An 18,581-nucleotide genomic window follows, 5' to 3' on the forward strand; every position below is an offset into this window, starting at 1 on the left:
TCGGGTTGCGCACGGCCACTCTCCCACTGCGCCACGCCGTCCCTGAAATGAAGTCTTTCTTTCTATTTTCAGAGAAAAAATGTATATGTATTCCATTTAATCGCAAATTATGTTAACTTAAATATTGTGTAATTATGAAAAAAAAAAAGATCAAACATTCAAACCATTTTAAAAATAGAAATAAATACTAATAATGATTTCAAAGCAAGTGTTCTATCACATCGTGCAATGTAAAAGTACCAATAGATTTAATTGGTAAAATTGTGAAATTTACTGTGGTTTTTACAGCATTTTTCTCTAAATGAAAAAAACAGAACTTTTTTTTTACTGTAATAAACTCTGGTGCCATTTGGAAATTTACAGTAAAACACCCAGTAATACACAGAGAAATCTACAGTTGTTGATTTGCGGTAAAAAAAAACAAAAAAAAAACTGGCAGCTCAGGTGCCAAAATTGTAGTTGTTTTATTTACAGTAAAAAATAAATGTACATTTTACAGTAACATTCTGGCAACCGAGTTGCCTTTTTTTTTTTAACCATAAGAACAGCAGTCCTGTTTTTCATTAACAGTAATATACACAAAATTTTGAAGTAAAATTGCAATTTACCTTTTTTTTTCGACATTTTAGTAAAAAAAAAATCTAATAAAATGCATAAAAAAATTGTGCAATAACAGTATTTACAGTTAAAAAACGTCCCTCTGAGGCCAAACATAACTGCGTTGTGGCCCTCAGTGAAAACGACTGACACCTCTGTTTTAAAGGAAACCCATCCATCATCTTCCGCTTATCCGAGGTCGGGTCGCGGGGGCAACAGCCTAAGCAGGGAAACCCAGACTTCCCTCTCCCCAGCCACTTCGTCTAGCTCTTCCCGGGGGATCCCGAGGCGAACCCAGGCCAGCCGGGAGACATAGTCTTCCCAACGTGTCCTGGGTCTTCCCCGTGGCCTCCTACCGGTTGGACGTGCCCTAAACACCTCCTTAGGGAGGCGTTCGGGTGGCATCCTGACCAGATGCCCGAACCACCTCATCTGGCTCCTCTCGATGTGAAGGAGCAGCGGCTTTACTTTGAGTCCCTCCCGGATGGCAGAGCTTCTCACCCTATCTCTAAGGGAGAGCCCCGCCACACGGCGGAGGAAACTCATTTCGGCCGCTTGTACCCGTGATCTTATCCTTTCGGTCATGACCCAAAGCTCATGACCATAGGTGAGGATGGGAACGTAGATCGACCGGTAAATTGAGAGCTTTGCCTTCCGGCTCAGCTCCTTCTTCACCACAACAGATCGGTACAACGTCCGCATTACTGAAGACGCCGCACCGATCCGCCTGTCGATCTCACGATCCACTCTTCCCTCACTCGTGAACAAGACTCCTAGGTACTTGAACTCCTCCACTTGGGGCACGGTCTCCTCCCCAACCCGGAGATGGCACTCCACCCTTTTCCGGGCGAGAGCCATGGACTCGGACTTGGAGGTGCTGATTCTCATTCCAGTCGCTTCACACTCGGCTGCAAACCGATCCAGCGAGAGCTGAAGATCCCGGTCAGATGAAGCCATCAGGACCACATCATCTGCAAAAAGCAGAAACCTAATCCTGCGGTTACCAAACCGGAACCCCTCAACGCCTTGACTGCGCCTAGAAATTCTGTCCATAAAAGTTATGAACAGAATCGGTGACAAAGGACAGCCTTGGCGGAGTCCAACCCTCACTGTAAATGTGTTCGAATTACTGCCGGCAATGCGAACCAAGCTCTGGTACTGATCGTACAGGGAACGGACCGCCACAATAAGACAGTCCGATACCCCATACTCTCTGAGCACTCCCCACAGGACTTCCCGAGGGACACGGTCGAATGCCTTCTCCAAGTCCACAAAGCACATGTAGACTGGTTGGGCAAACTCCCATGCACCCTCAAGAACCCTGCCGAGAGTATAGAGCTGGTCCACAGTTCCACGACCAGGACGAAAACCACACTGTTCCTCCTGAATCCGAGGTTCGACTATCCGACGTAGCCTCCTCTCCAGTACACCTGAATAAACCTTACCGGGAAGGCTGAGGAGTGTGATCCCACGATAGTTGGAACACACCCTCCGGTCCCCCTTCTTAAAGAGAGGAACCACCACCCCGGTCTGCCAATCCAGAGGTACCGCCCCCGATGTCCACGCGATGCTGCAAAGTCTTGTCAACCAAGACAGCCCCACAGCATCCAGAGCCTTAAGGAACTCCGGGCGGATCTCGTCCACCCCTGGGGCCTTGCCACCGAGGAGCTTTTTAACTACCTCAGCGACCTCAGCCCCAGAAATAGGAGAGTCCACCACAGATTCCCCAGACACTGCTTCCTCATAGGAAGACGTGTTGGTGGGATTAAGGAGGTCTTCGAAGTATTCCTTCCACCTATCCACAACATCCGCGGTCGAGGTCAGCAGAACACCATCCGCACCATACACGGTGTTGCTAGTGCACTGCTTCCCCTTCCTGAGGCGGCGGACGGTGGTCCAGAATCGCTTCGAAGCCGTCCGGAAGTCGTTTTCCATGGCTTCTCCGAACTCTTCCCATGTCCGAGTTTTTGCCTCCGCGACCGCTGAAGCGGCACACCGCTTGGCCTGTCGGTACCTGTCCACTGCCTCCGGAGTCCTATGAGCCAAAAGGACCCAATAGGACTTCTTCGCAGCCAACTCACCACCAGGTGGTGATCGGTAGAAAGCTCCGCCCCTATCTTCACCCGAGTGTCCAAAACATGAGGCCGCAACTCCGATGACACAACTACAAAGTCGATCATGGAACTGCGGCCTAGGGTGTCCTGGTGCCAAGTGCACATATGGACACCCTTATGTTTGAACATGGTGTTTGCTATCGACAAACTGTGACGAGCACAAAAGTCCAATAACAAAACACCACTCGGGTTCAGATCCGGGCGGCCATTCTTCCCAATCACGCCTCTCCAGGTTTCACTGTCGTTGCCAACGTGAGCGTTGAAGTCTCCCAGTAGGATAAGGGAATCACCCGGGGGAGCACTTTCCAGTACTCCCTCGAGTGTTCCCAAAAAGGGTGGGTACTCTGAACTGCTGCTTGGTGCATAAGCACAAACAACATTCAGGACCCGTCCCCCCACCCGAAGGCGGAGGGAGGCTACCCTTTCGTCCACCGGGTTGAACTCCAACGTACAGGCTTTGAGCCGGGGGGAAACAAGAATTGCCACCCCAGCCCGTCGCCTCTCACTGCCGGCAACGCCAGAGTGGAAGAGGGTCCAATCCCTCTCGAGAGAAGTGGTTCCAGAGCCCTTGCTGTGCGTCGAAGTGAGTCCGACTATATCCAGCCGGAATTTCTCGACTTCGCGCACTAGCTCAGGCTCTTTCCCCCCCAGTGACGTGACGTTCCACGTCCCAAGAGCTAGCTTCTGTAGCAGAGGATCGGACCGCCAAGTGCCCTGCCTTCGGCTGTCGCCCAGCTCACAATGCACCCGACCTTTATGGCCCCTGCTATGGGTGGTGAGCCCATTGGAGGGGTGACCCACGTTGCCTCTTCGTCAAAGGAAACCCATTTTTTTTTAAATCTTTTCTATTATTTGTATTGTCTTTAACATGTTTTGTTTGTGTAAGGATGTTAAGTGCTCAACTTGGTGAATAGTTGAACAAATTGAAACTTGTTTGTAATTTGTGAATACATAATGTTTGTATGTTCAATTGCTCATAAAAAAGAATAACGCTCAGGAGTAGATAAAGTTGCCTGATCAAAATTACGCATACATTTAAAGTAGTTATATTTTCTAGGCAGCACAAAAAATAAAGTGTAACTTTTAGAAGCAATAAGATAAATATCACCAATATTTTCAGTGCATACGTGCATTTGTACATGTAAAGAAAAACAAACATTTAAAGGAACCACTGGAATTTGGTTTAATGACTAAAATGGATCAAATACCAAAGCTGGCGGGGCCACAGTTCATGAACAGCACACTGAATGTCAACCATTTGTGTCAGACACAAAACAGTAAGGCTGATTGATACCTTCCAAACAAAAATGTACAATTCATAGCCAACCATATTTTTTTTATAAAATGTATCCTATCAAGACGGCATCGAAGCTAGATAGTCTTTATGGATTGAGGAGCAGGTTTCATTTCATTTCCTCATCAGACAACATGAATGGAGGGAAGCGGACCCTCACAGTGCAGCAACCCATTTGTGGCTCCATTTCAACAAGGTGTAAAATAAATACATCTATATATTCATGTTTTCATTTTAGGCAGTTTTGATTCCCCCCCCCCCTCTCCTTTTCTAATATTGAATATGCTCAAAAAGCTTGCTCCAAAAAGGAGTGAGGGCAGTCTGACTAGACTTCAGTTACAGGCAAGACGGGGGTCAGTGTGGTTGTCTATAAAACATGGTAGACCACAAGTCTCTTAAAATGAAACAATGATCCTAAAATATATACATCTACACTGTGGTGACTAACAAACACAGAGCGAAAGCTGCTAGCGAGCAGCCTTTTGTTTTTTTTTAAGCAGAGCTGAAATGGGCTTGTAGATATATCAGTGCAAAGGACAAATTAAAAATTAAAATGTAAAAAAAAAATATATATATCTTAAGATCCGCCACTGAAATGACAAATAAAAAAGGGGAAAGGTCACGTGCCTGTTGACTTAAAGTCTACGTAAACAGAAATTTTAGATTCATGTCTAAGGACAGTCTAAAATGAAAGCAAGTCAACAGGAAATGCTTAAAAGGCCAGGAAAATAATCTGTTTGATTTACACCTGATTTAAAATAAATAGAAAAAACCCCCCCAAAAAACGACATGAGGTGCATGCATAATGTCTTGCCTTGTTAAAAGTAAATATTTAAAAACTCCTTTGAAAAGGAGAATGCTGAGAGTGGGGGTAAGAGAAAATAAAAGCATTTAAAAAAAGGCCCTAGCTGGCTTCAAGTCAAGGCGTCTTGGCTTTGGCTTGGAAATGGGCTCCTGCCAGGCGGTGAGTCCCCGTCAGAAGACTGTCGGGGCTTGTGGACTTGAGTAAAAGAAGGTCTGGGTCACCTCTGCTCACCCCACTGGGCTCTTCCTGGCACCGGGGCGACCCAAACTGCAGGAAGTTAAACTACCTGGAAGGGGAGGGAAGAAAAAGGTAAACATTGCTATCACTGACTGAAGGGAATGACACTTTTGAAACCTCAAAATACGACACCACTATCACCGGCTAGCATATGTCGCCAATAGTAGTTTAAGAGACTTGATATCATAGATATATTTGTCACAATTTGTCTAAAAAGTGTATTGCAACACAAATGTTTTATGTTGGTCGATATTGATTATTGATATTTTTCATAACCTATGGAAGGAAACTAAGGACCAGGAAAAAATGTATTTAATGTAAACATTTTTATTTCAAACATAACTTTCTTCTGATTATAATCCCTTGGCTATCAAGGCATAAAGGAAAGGAAATGTCAACACCAACCAACAAATGTAACAAAAATTGTAAAATCACATTGAACATTTAAACTCTTGAAATGAAGGCGCAAAAATAAGGAATGTGTAAAACATGATGAATAAATTGTAACAAAATAGTGCAAAGTGTGAAAATGTAGACAGAGAAACCTGAGAAGAACTATTTTCTGCAGGTTTAGTGCCAGAAAGTTAAGACACACTACTAAATCTTAACCTATTGTTACCATAACACTCTGTAAGTACCAATGATTGTCACTCACACACTAGGTGTGGCGAAATTATTCTTTCCATTTGACCCATCACCCTTGATCACCCCCTGGCAGGTGAGGGGTGCAATGGGCAGCATTGGTGGCCGCGCAGGCTCCTCTTTCTTCCCCACCTTTTAATCTTATTTATTTTGTAAATCAAGTTTTTATTATATTGTACCAATTATAACATTTGTATTGCTGATAATGAGATAATTATTGTTATTATTCATTATCAATAGTGCTATTTCTATTAGTATTTTTATATCTCCACTTGAAGTGCCATAATGTTCTTTGTCATTTTTGTGTCAATACTATCCACTTCACTAACTGCTTCTTTGTTATCATTTTTGGAATCGTATTAGTACATATCCTATTTGCTGATGTTGTTCTGTTGTTGTTGTCTCTCTGTCTTATCCCCACAATTTCCCCCGCATCTTCCTTTTTTTTCTTCTTTCTATCCCCTCCTAAACCTGCGCCCATCATTAAATAAATCAATTTAATAAAGTCAAATACAAATAAGGCAACAAGAGAAGTATTCCACACTTCTCTTTTGTAAAGTAAATCTGTACAGCAGATATGGATCATCTACATCAACAATATTATTTGCCTGAGCGGCTGGAAAGAACATGTAAAAAAACCTAAAAAAAAAAACCTTTGTACTTTTCTCTTTACTAAGTTCATACTTGTTTTTCTCTCAAATTCTTCAGGGTCCCGGGAGAGGACGAAGGGAAGCTTTCCATCTTGGTATTTCCTGTCAGACAAGATGACAAAGTTGAAGAAATGTGCCATGAGGGGTACTTGATAAGAAATGTTCCCATCCAAGTTTTATGCTACCAATACAGATTCTCCATTGGGGAAATCAACACATACCAATCACATGCATTAATAAATGTATTTATTTATTTATTCACCATATGTATTTTTGGGGAGTGCTATTGACAGTGTAACAATAAACACAATATTTAAATAAGTTATTTCTTCAATATTTTGATCAAATCAAAGTCAGTACACAATTACAAAACAATACTTCTAATACTAATTTATATACTTTACTTTTTGCCCTTAAAGTCCTCCTGTGTCCAGGGAATTATTGCAAGACTTAGTAAATATTAACAAAAACAAAAAATTTGTACCTAGTCATTCTAGTATCGATCATACACTGTAATAACCTTTGTTATCGACATCACCAAATGATGGATGGCTCTGCCCTCCTACATTTACTGACACACCCAACACATTGTCCTTTTCGCTAACTTTTATTACCCTACCTGTTTATTTCATGTGAAAATCTGCTTACTTTCTGCTGTAACACTTCTTAAACTTTACTCAGCACATATTTCTTGGTGTTGCTCCAAGCTAGCTTAGCGGCTATTAAGGACCCAAAACACCCTACGACCCTGGCTTTACCTCTGATGACGTGTGCAATTAGCACCATCCATCCTTTTCTACCGCTTATTTCCTTTGGGGTCGCGGGGGGCGCTAGTGCCTATCTCAGCCACAATCAGGCGGAAGGCGGTGTACACCCTGGATAAGTCACAACCTCATCGCAGGGCCAACACAGATAGACAGACCACATTCACACTCAAATTCACACACTAGGGCCAATTTAGTGTTGCCAATCCACCGGTCCCCGAGGTGCATGTCTTTGGAGATTGGAGGAAGCCAGAGTACCCGGAGGGAACCCACGCATTGACGGGGAGAACATGCAAACTCCACACAGAACGATCCCGAGCCCGGGATTGAACCCAGGACTACTCAGGACCTTCGTATTGTGAGGCAGTCGCACTAACCCCTCTGCCACCGTGAAGCCTCAATTAGCACCAAATAGGTTTATTTAAAACTAAAACTATTCGCGTGCCTTATCCTGTATGTGTAACATGCTCACATTTGAACCAATACGGTACCAATTCTCAGTACCTGGGAATCTATACCGGCACTCAACGGTACTGATTGAGGTGTAAACGGCTGGGGCAGGTGCAAGGTAGTGTGGTGTGGATGTGAAGGGGTTGCAGTGGGGCCAGAGTCACACCTGTTTAAAAAAATATTTATTTTGTTGACCTTGTTTTAAGCACAACTCCAAACCGTAGTGGCAAAATGTCTAATAATGCCTGTATTAATGTATCTTCGTGAGTTTTACCAAAAACATGTGCCTTTGTAAGGCTTGCAAACACAACAATTTGTTTTTTACTCAATATGACAGTAATGTTCTTAGAATTATTAGACATATTGCATGTTTGGTTTAAAAGTTATGCTTGAATACATTTTTTTATTGCTTTTTATGCATTACATCAGGATTATAAGAACATTACTGTCATATAGAGTAAAAAACAAATTCTTCCACCTCTTCCATGACCTGTTTTAAGCTGGTCCATACTTCACTGATGTTATTTTGCTACAGTCGTAGTTCCAGTTTTTATTTGTTTGTGGTCCACCTCCTAATCTTATTTTTAAGATCCCGGTGGACTCTACTCAGCTGCTTGATCCTGAGGTGAAAGCCCTCTTCTTCCCGTTTAGTAGGGCCTTAAACTCAGTGGTAACCCAGGGTTTATTGTTGGGAAAACACCGGACCATCTTGGAGGGCCCAGTGTTTCCCACACAGAAGTTTATACATCCTGTGATGCACTCAGTCAAACTATCCATGCCCTCTCCATGTGGGCTGCAGAGTACATCCCAGTCTGTGGTGTCAAACAGTTCCTCAACTGTTCAGATGCCTCCTCAGTCCACTCCACCATACTTCTCCTTTGTGGTGGCTGTTTTGTCACCACAGGGATGTAATGTGGCAGAATATGAACAAGGTTGTGATCAGCGTGGTGGCTGTGTATGCATACTTTACATTAGCATACAGCATGTCCAAAGTTCTACTGTCCCTTGTCACTTCACATACAGGAGGGCATGAATAAAGTCACCAGAGATAAGGAGAAGGGCTTGTGGGTTCTTTTGATTGCAGCTGTGACACCCTCTTTTGTACACACTCACATGTAAACAGTTATCACGATAATATGTGAAAACTCCATGGAGATGTAATAGGGTCTAACGCTGACCGCCAGGAGCTCAATGTCCCAGCTACATAGTTGTTCTTTAACAGTGATGTTAGAGGTTGTTTGGTTGAGTCCACTCTAAGTGCTGCTGGAGTGATTGCAAAGTGCCGAAAAACAAAGAGGCCACTAGGTCACATGCAACACAAGAACCTTAACGTCACATGCAACACAAGTACCTTAACATGGCCCCGTTAGATTTTCCGTCAGGGGTGCCCCAGGCTACTTTTGAAATGACCAAGTCGAGGGGGATCCATCTATCTATCCATCTATATATATATATATATATATATATACATATATATATATATATATATATATATATATATGTGTATATATACACACACCGTATTTTTCGGACTATAAGCCGCAGTTTTTTTCATAGTTTGGCCAGGGGTGCGACTTATACTCAGGAGCGACTTGTGTGTGAAATTATTAACACATTACCGTAAAATATCAACTAATATTATTTAGCTCATTCACGTAAGAGACTAGACGTATAAGATTTCATGGGATTTAGCGATTAGGAGTGACAGATTGTTTGGTAAACGTATAGCATGTTCTATATGTTATATTTATTTGAATGACTCTTACCATAATATGTCACGTTAACATACTAGGCACCTTCTCAGTTAGTTATTTATGAGTCATGTAACGTACACTTATTCAGCCTGTTGTTCTCTATTCTTTATTTATTTTAAATTGCCTTTCAAATGTCTGTTCCTGGTGTTGGGTTTTATCAAATACATTTCCCCAAAAGATGCGACTTATACTCCAGTGCGACTTATATATGTTTTTTTCCTTCTTTATTCTGCATTTTCGGCAGGTGCGACTTATACATATACATGTATATATATATATACACACATACATATATATATATATATACATACATTATATATATATATATATATATATATATATATATATATATATATATATATAAGGGCTGCAACAACTAATCGATTAAATCGATTATAAAAATAGTTGGCGATTAATTAAGTCATCGATTCGTTGGATGTATGCAATGCGCATGCGCGGAGGCTTTTTTTTTCCCCCTAAACCTTTATTTATAAACTGCAACATTTACAAACAGCTGAAAAACAATAATCAAAATAAGTACAAAAACAGTACAAAACAGCGCCAGGGCTGCGCTGAGGCTAAGTCTCATGAGGTGGCAGTGAGCCAGCCAATGATGTGTCATGTGCAGCTCACGTGACCACGCCGTCTCCTTTGTGGAAACGTTCGAAAAATGGCGGAGGGAAACAGTACAGATAGTTCAGCGGTGAAACATCTCGAGGTTATTGCTTCAATAGAGAAAAGTCTACGACATAAGTCGTACAAAGTGTCGGAACACTTTACTTTAAAGACTTCAAAAAAGACATTTCCTGCAAAACGTGCAGCATGGATGTCGCGTGGCACGGAAGGACAACATTGCTTTGGCAGCACCTGAAGAGGAAACATGGATGAAGAGAAGAACTTACGGTACGTAACTTTTTTAAGTCCATAGTCCGAGTATATTGATCCGTTGTGTCCGTCTTTGTGTGTTTTTAATCTTTTGTTAAGGAGGAGATTTTTTTCTGAAAGTGCAGCAGCAACTGTTGTGTATTAAATTTCAGAGTGTTAGGAACTTTTTGGATAGTGCGGTGACTTCATTTTCTGTGTTGTTTTGTGTCGCAACAGGCATTCATTCATAAGTTCAGCTTTTTTGTGAGTAACGTTGTCTTTGTTGCAAAGCGGGGTTGATAATGTGTCTCCGGCACATTTGACTCCGTTTTGAGAGAGAAAACGCACGTATAATTGTAACGGACAGAAATTTCTCAGGTTGGTTTCATAATGGATCAATAAAGCTATATAAATCTATTTAGACTTGAGTGACGCTTTAATATAACTAAACGTTATGAAGGTGCTGGAATATTTCATGCTATTATTCAGATGTAGCCTAAAGTGAATCCTGTATTATTCAGAACAGAAATGTGTACTATATGATCCAGTTTTGATCTGATGAGTTACATTTCTGTGTTGTTATTGGTGTATTCTGCAACTCCAATGTCCATTTATTTAATTTAGCTGTTTTTTTAATGTGGTGGCTTATTTGTCTTTTACGTCAGAAATTATTAATTAAATCAACTGGGTATGTATTTAGTTACATGTAAATGATGCTACTATGTACGTTCATAATATGGTTTCTCTCATTTCAGAAAGAAACAAGGCAGCATTAGAGATTTGGTACAAAGGAAGGTGTGCACACCACAGCAAGGGGCTGCATTGACTGTTGCTATCCTGAATATGTTGCTAACTGACATGAGGCGACTATCAATGGTGGAGGAGAAGGTTTTAGACAAATGATTCACGTCCTCAACCCTGGTTACACTCTTCGCTCGAGGAACCATTTTACCAAACTGATGGAGAGGAAGTACGAACGAACATTCCATGCAGTGTAGACTGACATAAAAGCCACCCAGAGCAAAATTGCTCTCACTACTGATGTATGGACAAGTGTAGCCTACCTTGGCAATACATGCCACTACATTGGAGAGGAATGGAACATGAAGTCAATCTACCTAATGACCATGCTACTAGAGGAAAGATATTCAGCATCCAACATTGCAGAATGGTTGGAATAGGTAGTAGCCAGGTTTGAAATTCCCCTATTGTGCAAGACAATGGGGCACTTTATAAAAAATAAAAAATTTTTTGTAACACTTGCCTTGTTTTATTTGGCAAGTCGAAAGGACATGGTGCCAGAACAATTTCCCTTGTGGATCATTTAAGTTTGTCTAAGTATGCTGTTTTTTAAAACAAAGTATTGGAAAGGATAGAAATGTAGTTTGTTTCTTTTGTCCGATTATTAATCGATTAATCGAAGCAATGATCGACATATGAATCGATTATCAAATTAATCGTTAGTTGCAGCCCTAATGTATGTATATATAATATATATATACATATATATATGTTTATATATATACATATATATATGTTTATATATATATATATATATATATATATATATATATATATATATATATATATATATATATATATATATATATATATATATATATATATATATATATATATATATATATATACATATATATCCATCCATCCATTTTCTACCGCTTATTCCCTTTCGGGGTCGCGGGGGGCGCTGGCGCCTATGTCAGCTACAATCGGGCGGAAGGCGGGGCATATATATATATATACATATATATATATATATATATACATATATATATATATATACACGCATCGCAACGGTAATACGATAGACCTAGTGCTTGTCAGGGGTATCACCGTTTCCAAAGTTACGATACTCCCGTATACTAAAGTATTGTCCGATCATTACCTTATAAAATTCGAGGTTCCGACGCATGTTCGTCAAACTAATAATAATAATAACTGCTATAGCAGCCGCAACATTAATGCTGCCACAACGACAACTCTTGCTGACCTACTGCCCTCGGTAATGGCACCATTCCCAAATTATGTGGGCTCTATTGATAACCTCACAAACAACTTTAACGACGCCCTGCGCGAAACCATTGATAACATAGCACCGCTAAAGTTAAAAAAGGCTCCAAAAAAGCGCACCCCGTGGTTTACAGAAGAAACTAGAGCTCAGAAATTATTATGCAGAAAGCTGGAACGCAAATGGCGCACGACTAAACTTGAGGTGCACCATCAAGCATGGAGTGATGGTTTAATAACTTATAAACGCATGCTTACCTTAGCTAAAGCTAAATATTACTCAAATCTCATCCACCGTAATAAAAACGATCCTAGATCCTAAATTTTTGTTTAGTACGGTAGCATCGCTAACCCAACAAGGGACTCCAACCAGTAGCTCCACCCACTCAGCTGATGACTTTATGCAATTCTTTAGTAAGAAAATTGAAGTCATTAGAAAGGAGATTAAAGACAATGCGTCCCAGCTGCAACGGGGTTCTATTAACACTGACACGATTGTATATATGGCGGATACTGCCCTCCAAAATAGTTTCTCTCGTTTTGAGGAAATAACATTAGAGGAATTGTTACAACGTGTAAATGGAATAAAACTAACAACATGTTTACTTGACCCTCTTCCTGGGAAACTGATCAAGGAGCTCTTTGTATTATTAGGTCCATCAGTGCTAAATATTATAAACTTATCACTTTCCTCGGGCACTGTTCCCCTAGCATTCAAAAAAGCGGTTATTCATCCTCTTCTTAAAAGACCTAACCTCGATCCTGACCTCATGGTAAACTACCGACCGGTGTCTCACCTTCCCTTTATTTCAAAAATCCTCGAAAAAATTGTTGCGGAGCAGTTAAATGAACACTTATCGTCTAACAATCTATGTGAAACCTTTCAATCCGGTTTCAGGGCAAATCACTCCACGGAGACAGCCCTCGCAAAAATGACTAATGATCTATTGCTAACGATGGATTCTGATGCGTCATCTATGTTGCTGCTCCTCGATCTTAGCGCTGCTTTCGATACCGACGATCATAATATTTTATTAGAACGTATCAAAACACGAATTGGTATGTCAGACTTAGCCCTGTCTTGGTTTAACTCTTATCTTACTGATAGAATGCAGTGTGTCTCCCATATCAATGTGACCTTGGACTACGTTAAGGTAACGTGTGGAGTTCTCCAGGGTTCGGTCCTTGGCCCTGCACTCTTCAGCATCTACATGCTGCCGCTAGGTAACATCATACGCAAATACGGTGTTAGCTTTCACTGTTATGCTGATGACACCCAACTCTACATGCCCCTAAAGCTGACCAACACGCCGGATTGTAGTCAGCTGGAGGCGTGTCTTAATGAAATTAAACAATGGATGTCCGCTAACTTTTTGCAACTCAACGCCAAAAAAACGGAAATGCTGATTATAGGTCCTGCCAGACACCGTACTCTATTTAATAATACAACTCTAACATTTGACAACCAAACAATTAAACAAGGCGACACGGTAAAGAATCTGGGTATTATCTTCGACCCAACTCTCTCCTTTGAGGCACACATTAAAAGCGTTACTAAAACGGCCTTCTTTCATCTCCGTAATATCGCTAAAATTCGCTCCATTCTGTCCACTAAAGACGCTGAGATCATTATCCATGCGTTTGTTACGTCTCGCCTCGATTACTGTAACGTATTATTTTCGGGTCTCCCCATGTCTAGCATTAAAAGATTACAGTTGGTACAAAATGCGGCTGCTAGACTTTTGACAAGAACAAGAAAGTTTGATCACATTACGCCTGTACTGGCTCACCTGCACTGGCTTCCTGTGCACTTAAGATGTGACTTTAAGGTTTTACTACTTACGTATAAAATACTACACGGTCTAGCTCCATCCTATCTTGCCGATTGTATTGTACCATATGTCCCGGCAAGAAATCTGCGTTCAAAGGACTCCGGCTTATTAGTGATTCCCAAAGCCCAAAAAAAGTCTGCGGGCTATAGAGCTTTTTCATTTCGGGCTCCAGTACTCTGGAATGCCCTCCCGGTAACAGTTCGAGATGCCACCTCAGTAGAAGCATTTAAGTCTCCCCTTAAAACTCATTTGTATACTCTAGCCTTTAAATAGACTCCCTTTTTAGACCAGTTGATCTGCCGTTTCTTTTCTTTTTCTTCTATGTCCCACTCTCCTTTGTGGAGGGGGTCCGGTCCGATCCGGTGGCCATGTACTGCTTGCCTGTGTATCGGCTGGGGACATCTCTGCGCTGCTGATCCGCCTCCGCTTGGGATGGTTTCCTGCTGGCTCCGCTGTGAACGGGACTCTCGCTGCTGTGTTGGATCCGCTTTGGACTGGACTCTCGCGACTGTGTTGGATCCATTATGGATCGAACTTTCACAGTATCATGTTAGACCCGCTCGACATCCATTGCTTTCCTCCTCTCCAAGGTTCTCATAGTCATCATTGTCACCGACGTCCCACTGGGTCATTATTGTCACCGATGTCCCACTGGGTGTGAGTTTTCCTTGCCCTTATGTGGGCCTACTGAGGATGTCGTAGTGGTTTGTGCAGCCCTTTGAGACACTAATGATTTAGGGCTATATAAGTAAACATTGATTGATTGATTGATATATACATATATATACATATATACATGTATATATATATATATATATATATACATATATATATACATATATATACATGTATATATATATATATATACATATATATATATATATATATATACATATATATACATGTATATATATATGTATATATACATATATATATATACATATATACATTTTTTTTTTTTCCCCAAGATGGCGCTGCTGTAGTGGCTGCTGTAGGCAGGAGCTCTGTGCTCTTGTATCATCCTTTTGTGTTTCCCTCTTGTTTTCATGTGTTATTATATTTTTTTGCCTTTTGGTCCGGGACCCTTTGGGACTGTGTGACAAGGGGTGGCACTTTCGTGACCTCTGTGGTGCTTTTTTTGTGGACTTCTGGATCTGCCTCCCGGGAGCCTTTTGGCCATGGAGACCAGCTGCTGGGTCTCTGCCACACCGGAGTCGGTTTGGAGGGACTGGAGGAGATGCGGATGAGGGGACAGGGCTGCGGAGCTGGCACTGAGCGCTGGGACGGAGAGGCTTCGCGGTGTCTTGGCTGGGTGAGCAGGTGTCGGACACCTCAGTCTCCTTGGACGTATCATCGCTCATCCATGCGGACTGGACACTGGCCGAGAGTGGAGTCGGCTGTCTTGGTTGCTTTGTTGGGTCTGCTCCTGTCTCTGGCCATCCTCCTCCACCCAGCGGACGATGGCGTGGAACACCGCAGAGGCCACCACAGTGCATATGTTTCTTTACTTTTTATTCATAGATGTATGTAGAAGTGTCTGGTTGTATCTGCTGCTTTAATGTCCTATGTGTTCTTTGATGTTTCCCTCTTACACACATGTAAGAGGGATGTGTACTATGGCTATGAGTTGTTGTTTTTCCCCTTGGCCTCAGTCTGCACCCCCTCTCCAGGGCCCAGGCTTAGACCGATTTTTTTATTTTATTTTATCTTCTATTTTTTTCTCCCCCCCCCCTTGTTTAACTGTATCTCATCTTTTTTTTTTTTTTGTAAGGGGCGCTGGAAGCCGGCAGACCCGTCAGCGATCCTGTTCTGTCTCCCTGTAATGTTTGTCTGATCTTGAAGGGGATTGTGCTGAAAATTTTAATTTTCCTGTAGGAACTCTCCTGACGGAATAAATAAAGTACTATCTATCTAATCTATCTAATATATATTATAGATACAGTGAGAGTAAAAAGTGTTTGATCCCTTGCTGATTTTGTTGGTTTGCCCACTAATAAAGACATGATCATTCTATACTTTTAATGGTAGATGTATTCCAACATGGTGAGATAGAATATTAAAAAGAAAATCCAGAAAATAACTTTAAGGAATATATTTTAATTGATTTGTATTTCGTTGAGGGAAAAAAGTATTTGATCCCCTAGTGTGCATTAGGATTTCTGGCTTTCACAGAGAAGTTAGACACTCCCAATCAACTTGGGAATTGAAGACTGAATTGAAGACACCTGTTCTAACTAATCACCTGTATAAAAGACACCTGATCAGAGACTCAGACAGATTCCAAGCTCTCCAACATGGGTAAGACAAAAGAACTCTCTCAGGACCTCAGAGACAGGATTGTTGACCTGCACAAATCTGGAATGGGCTACAAAAACATTAGCTAGATGCTGGGAATCAAAGTAACAAACATTGGTGCAACTGTTAGAAAATTTAAAAAGTATAACATGACCATCAACAGACCTCGATCTGGTGCTCCACAGAAGATTTCACCTCGTGGGGTTGCAATGATCATGAGAACTGTGAGAAATGGTCCTGCAACCACTCAGCAGGAGTTAATGAATGACCTCAAGGCGGCTGGGACCACAGTCACCAGGAAAACAGTTGGCAACACTTTGCGACGGAATGGGTTAAAATTCTTCAGTGCCCGAAAGGTACCCCTGCTTAAGAAGGCACATGTGGAGGCCCGCCTAAAGTATGCCAATGATCACCTCAAAGATGCACAAAGTGATTGGGAGAAGGTTCTATGGTCAGACGAGACCAAAATTGAACTATTTGGCCTAAGCTCTACACGTCGTGTGTGGAGAAAGAAAAAATGCTGCCTATGACCCAAAGAACACTGTGCCCACCATCAAGCATGGAGGTGGAAGCATTATGTTTTGGGGGTGTTTCTCTGCCAAGGGCACAGGGCTACTACACCGCATCAGTGGGAAGATGGATGGAGCCATGTACCGCACAGTCTTGAGGGACAACCTCCTCCCCTCTGCCAGGAAGCTGAAAATGGGCCGTGGTTGGGTCTTCCAACAACGATCCAAAGCATACAGCAAAGGCAACAAAGAGTGGCTCAAGAAGAACCATATTAAGGTCATGGAGTGGCCCAGCTAGTCTCCGGACCTCAATCCTATTGAAAATCTATGGAGGGAGCTGAAGGTCCGAGTTGCCAAGCGACAGCCCACCAACCTGAATGATCTCGAGAGGATCTGCAAAGAAGAGTGGGCCAAAAATTCCCCTGATATGTGTGCTAACCTTGTGGTTAACGACCACAAACGTCTGACCGCTGTGCTTGCAAACAAAAGCTTTGCCACCAAGTATTTAACTGCTTTTGTCTAGAGGCATCAAACACTTATTTCCCTCAATGAAATACAAATGAATTAAAATATATTCTTGAAAGTTATTTCTGGATTTTCGTTTTGATATTCTGTCTCTCCATGTTAGAATACAGCTACCATTAAAAGTATAGAATGATCATGTCTTTATTATTGGGCAAACCAACAAATTCAGCAAGGGATCAAATACTTTTTACTCTCACTGTATATAAACATACATATATACATACACATGTATATACATACATATATGCATACACATATATATACATACATATATACATACATATATATACACATATATATACTAGGGCTGGGCGATATATACGATATATCGCAGGTTTGTCTCTGTGCGATAAAGAAAATTACTATATCGTAATATTCGATTATATGTTCTCACACCGTTGCTTTACATTACTGGCGTGTCTCACTCCTTCTCGTCTGTCCTTCTCACAAATATGTAAAATAAGCCCGCCTTCTTACATACGTCACATACTGTCGCGCGTGTAGCGTCACACGCTCTCGCCGAGAGCTAACGTTAGCATGGCTTACTTTAGCTGAGGCAGGTCGAGTTGCATTTAGCTGCGTGCATTACACAACAGGCGTTTCTCACTCCTCCTCGTCTCTCATTCTCACAGAGACGGAAAACAAGCCCGCCCGCCCTCTTACATACGTCACATACTCTCGCTAGTCTAGCGTCATAGCTCTCGCCGATCAGAAAGAGAGAGATGGTGCGAAACTTATCACAAATGGAGAAAGAACAATAAATGCCCAACATAAAGAGCAGGGGTTCCATCATCTGGCAGTGGTTTGGCTCCAAGTGGGAAGATATTCAGCATACAACAGCAATATGTTGTTCAATGTATATACTATGATGATTAACCTGTGTAATGAATGTATTATGCTGATAGTATATATTTGTACCATGAAATGATTAACGTGGACCCCGACTTAAACAAGTTGAAAAACTTATTCGGGTGTTACCATTTAGTGGTTGATTATACGGAATATGTACTGAACTGTGCAATCTACTAATAAAAGTTTCAATCAATCAATGCAAAGTATGCAGCAGAAGTGTTACTACAAAAAGGTAGCAACACTATTAATTTGTAATTTCATTCAAAAAGTCACCAATGAGAGAATGAAGAGTATTTAATGAATACAGTTTTGGTCAATTGACTTAGTTGTGATTTCCTCCCTGCATGAAAGTTTAAAAGTAGCATAAAT

At 41.5% G+C, this 18,581-nt stretch overlaps 1 protein-coding gene across 1 annotated transcript in view; it reads right to left on the bottom strand.

The window, feature by feature from the left end:
• Window positions 1-3,869: 3,869 nt before the first annotated feature.
• The window catches only part of tut7 (terminal uridylyl transferase 7), an 81,649-nt gene continuing 66,937 nt past the window's right edge, over window positions 3,870-18,581 (bottom strand). The window contains exons 27-28 of the mRNA XM_061906134.1: window positions 6,374-6,441; window positions 3,870-5,096 (exon numbers count right to left, since the gene is read on the bottom strand). Coding sequence (XP_061762118.1) covers window positions 5,088-5,096; window positions 6,374-6,441 — 77 coding nt within the window. The 3' untranslated portion in view covers window positions 3,870-5,087. The remainder of the gene's footprint in view (window positions 5,097-6,373; window positions 6,442-18,581) is intronic.

This window comes from Nerophis ophidion, linkage group LG07 (assembly GCF_033978795.1).
Source record: "Nerophis ophidion isolate RoL-2023_Sa linkage group LG07, RoL_Noph_v1.0, whole genome shotgun sequence".
Taxonomy (NCBI): domain Eukaryota; kingdom Metazoa; phylum Chordata; class Actinopteri; order Syngnathiformes; family Syngnathidae; genus Nerophis; species Nerophis ophidion.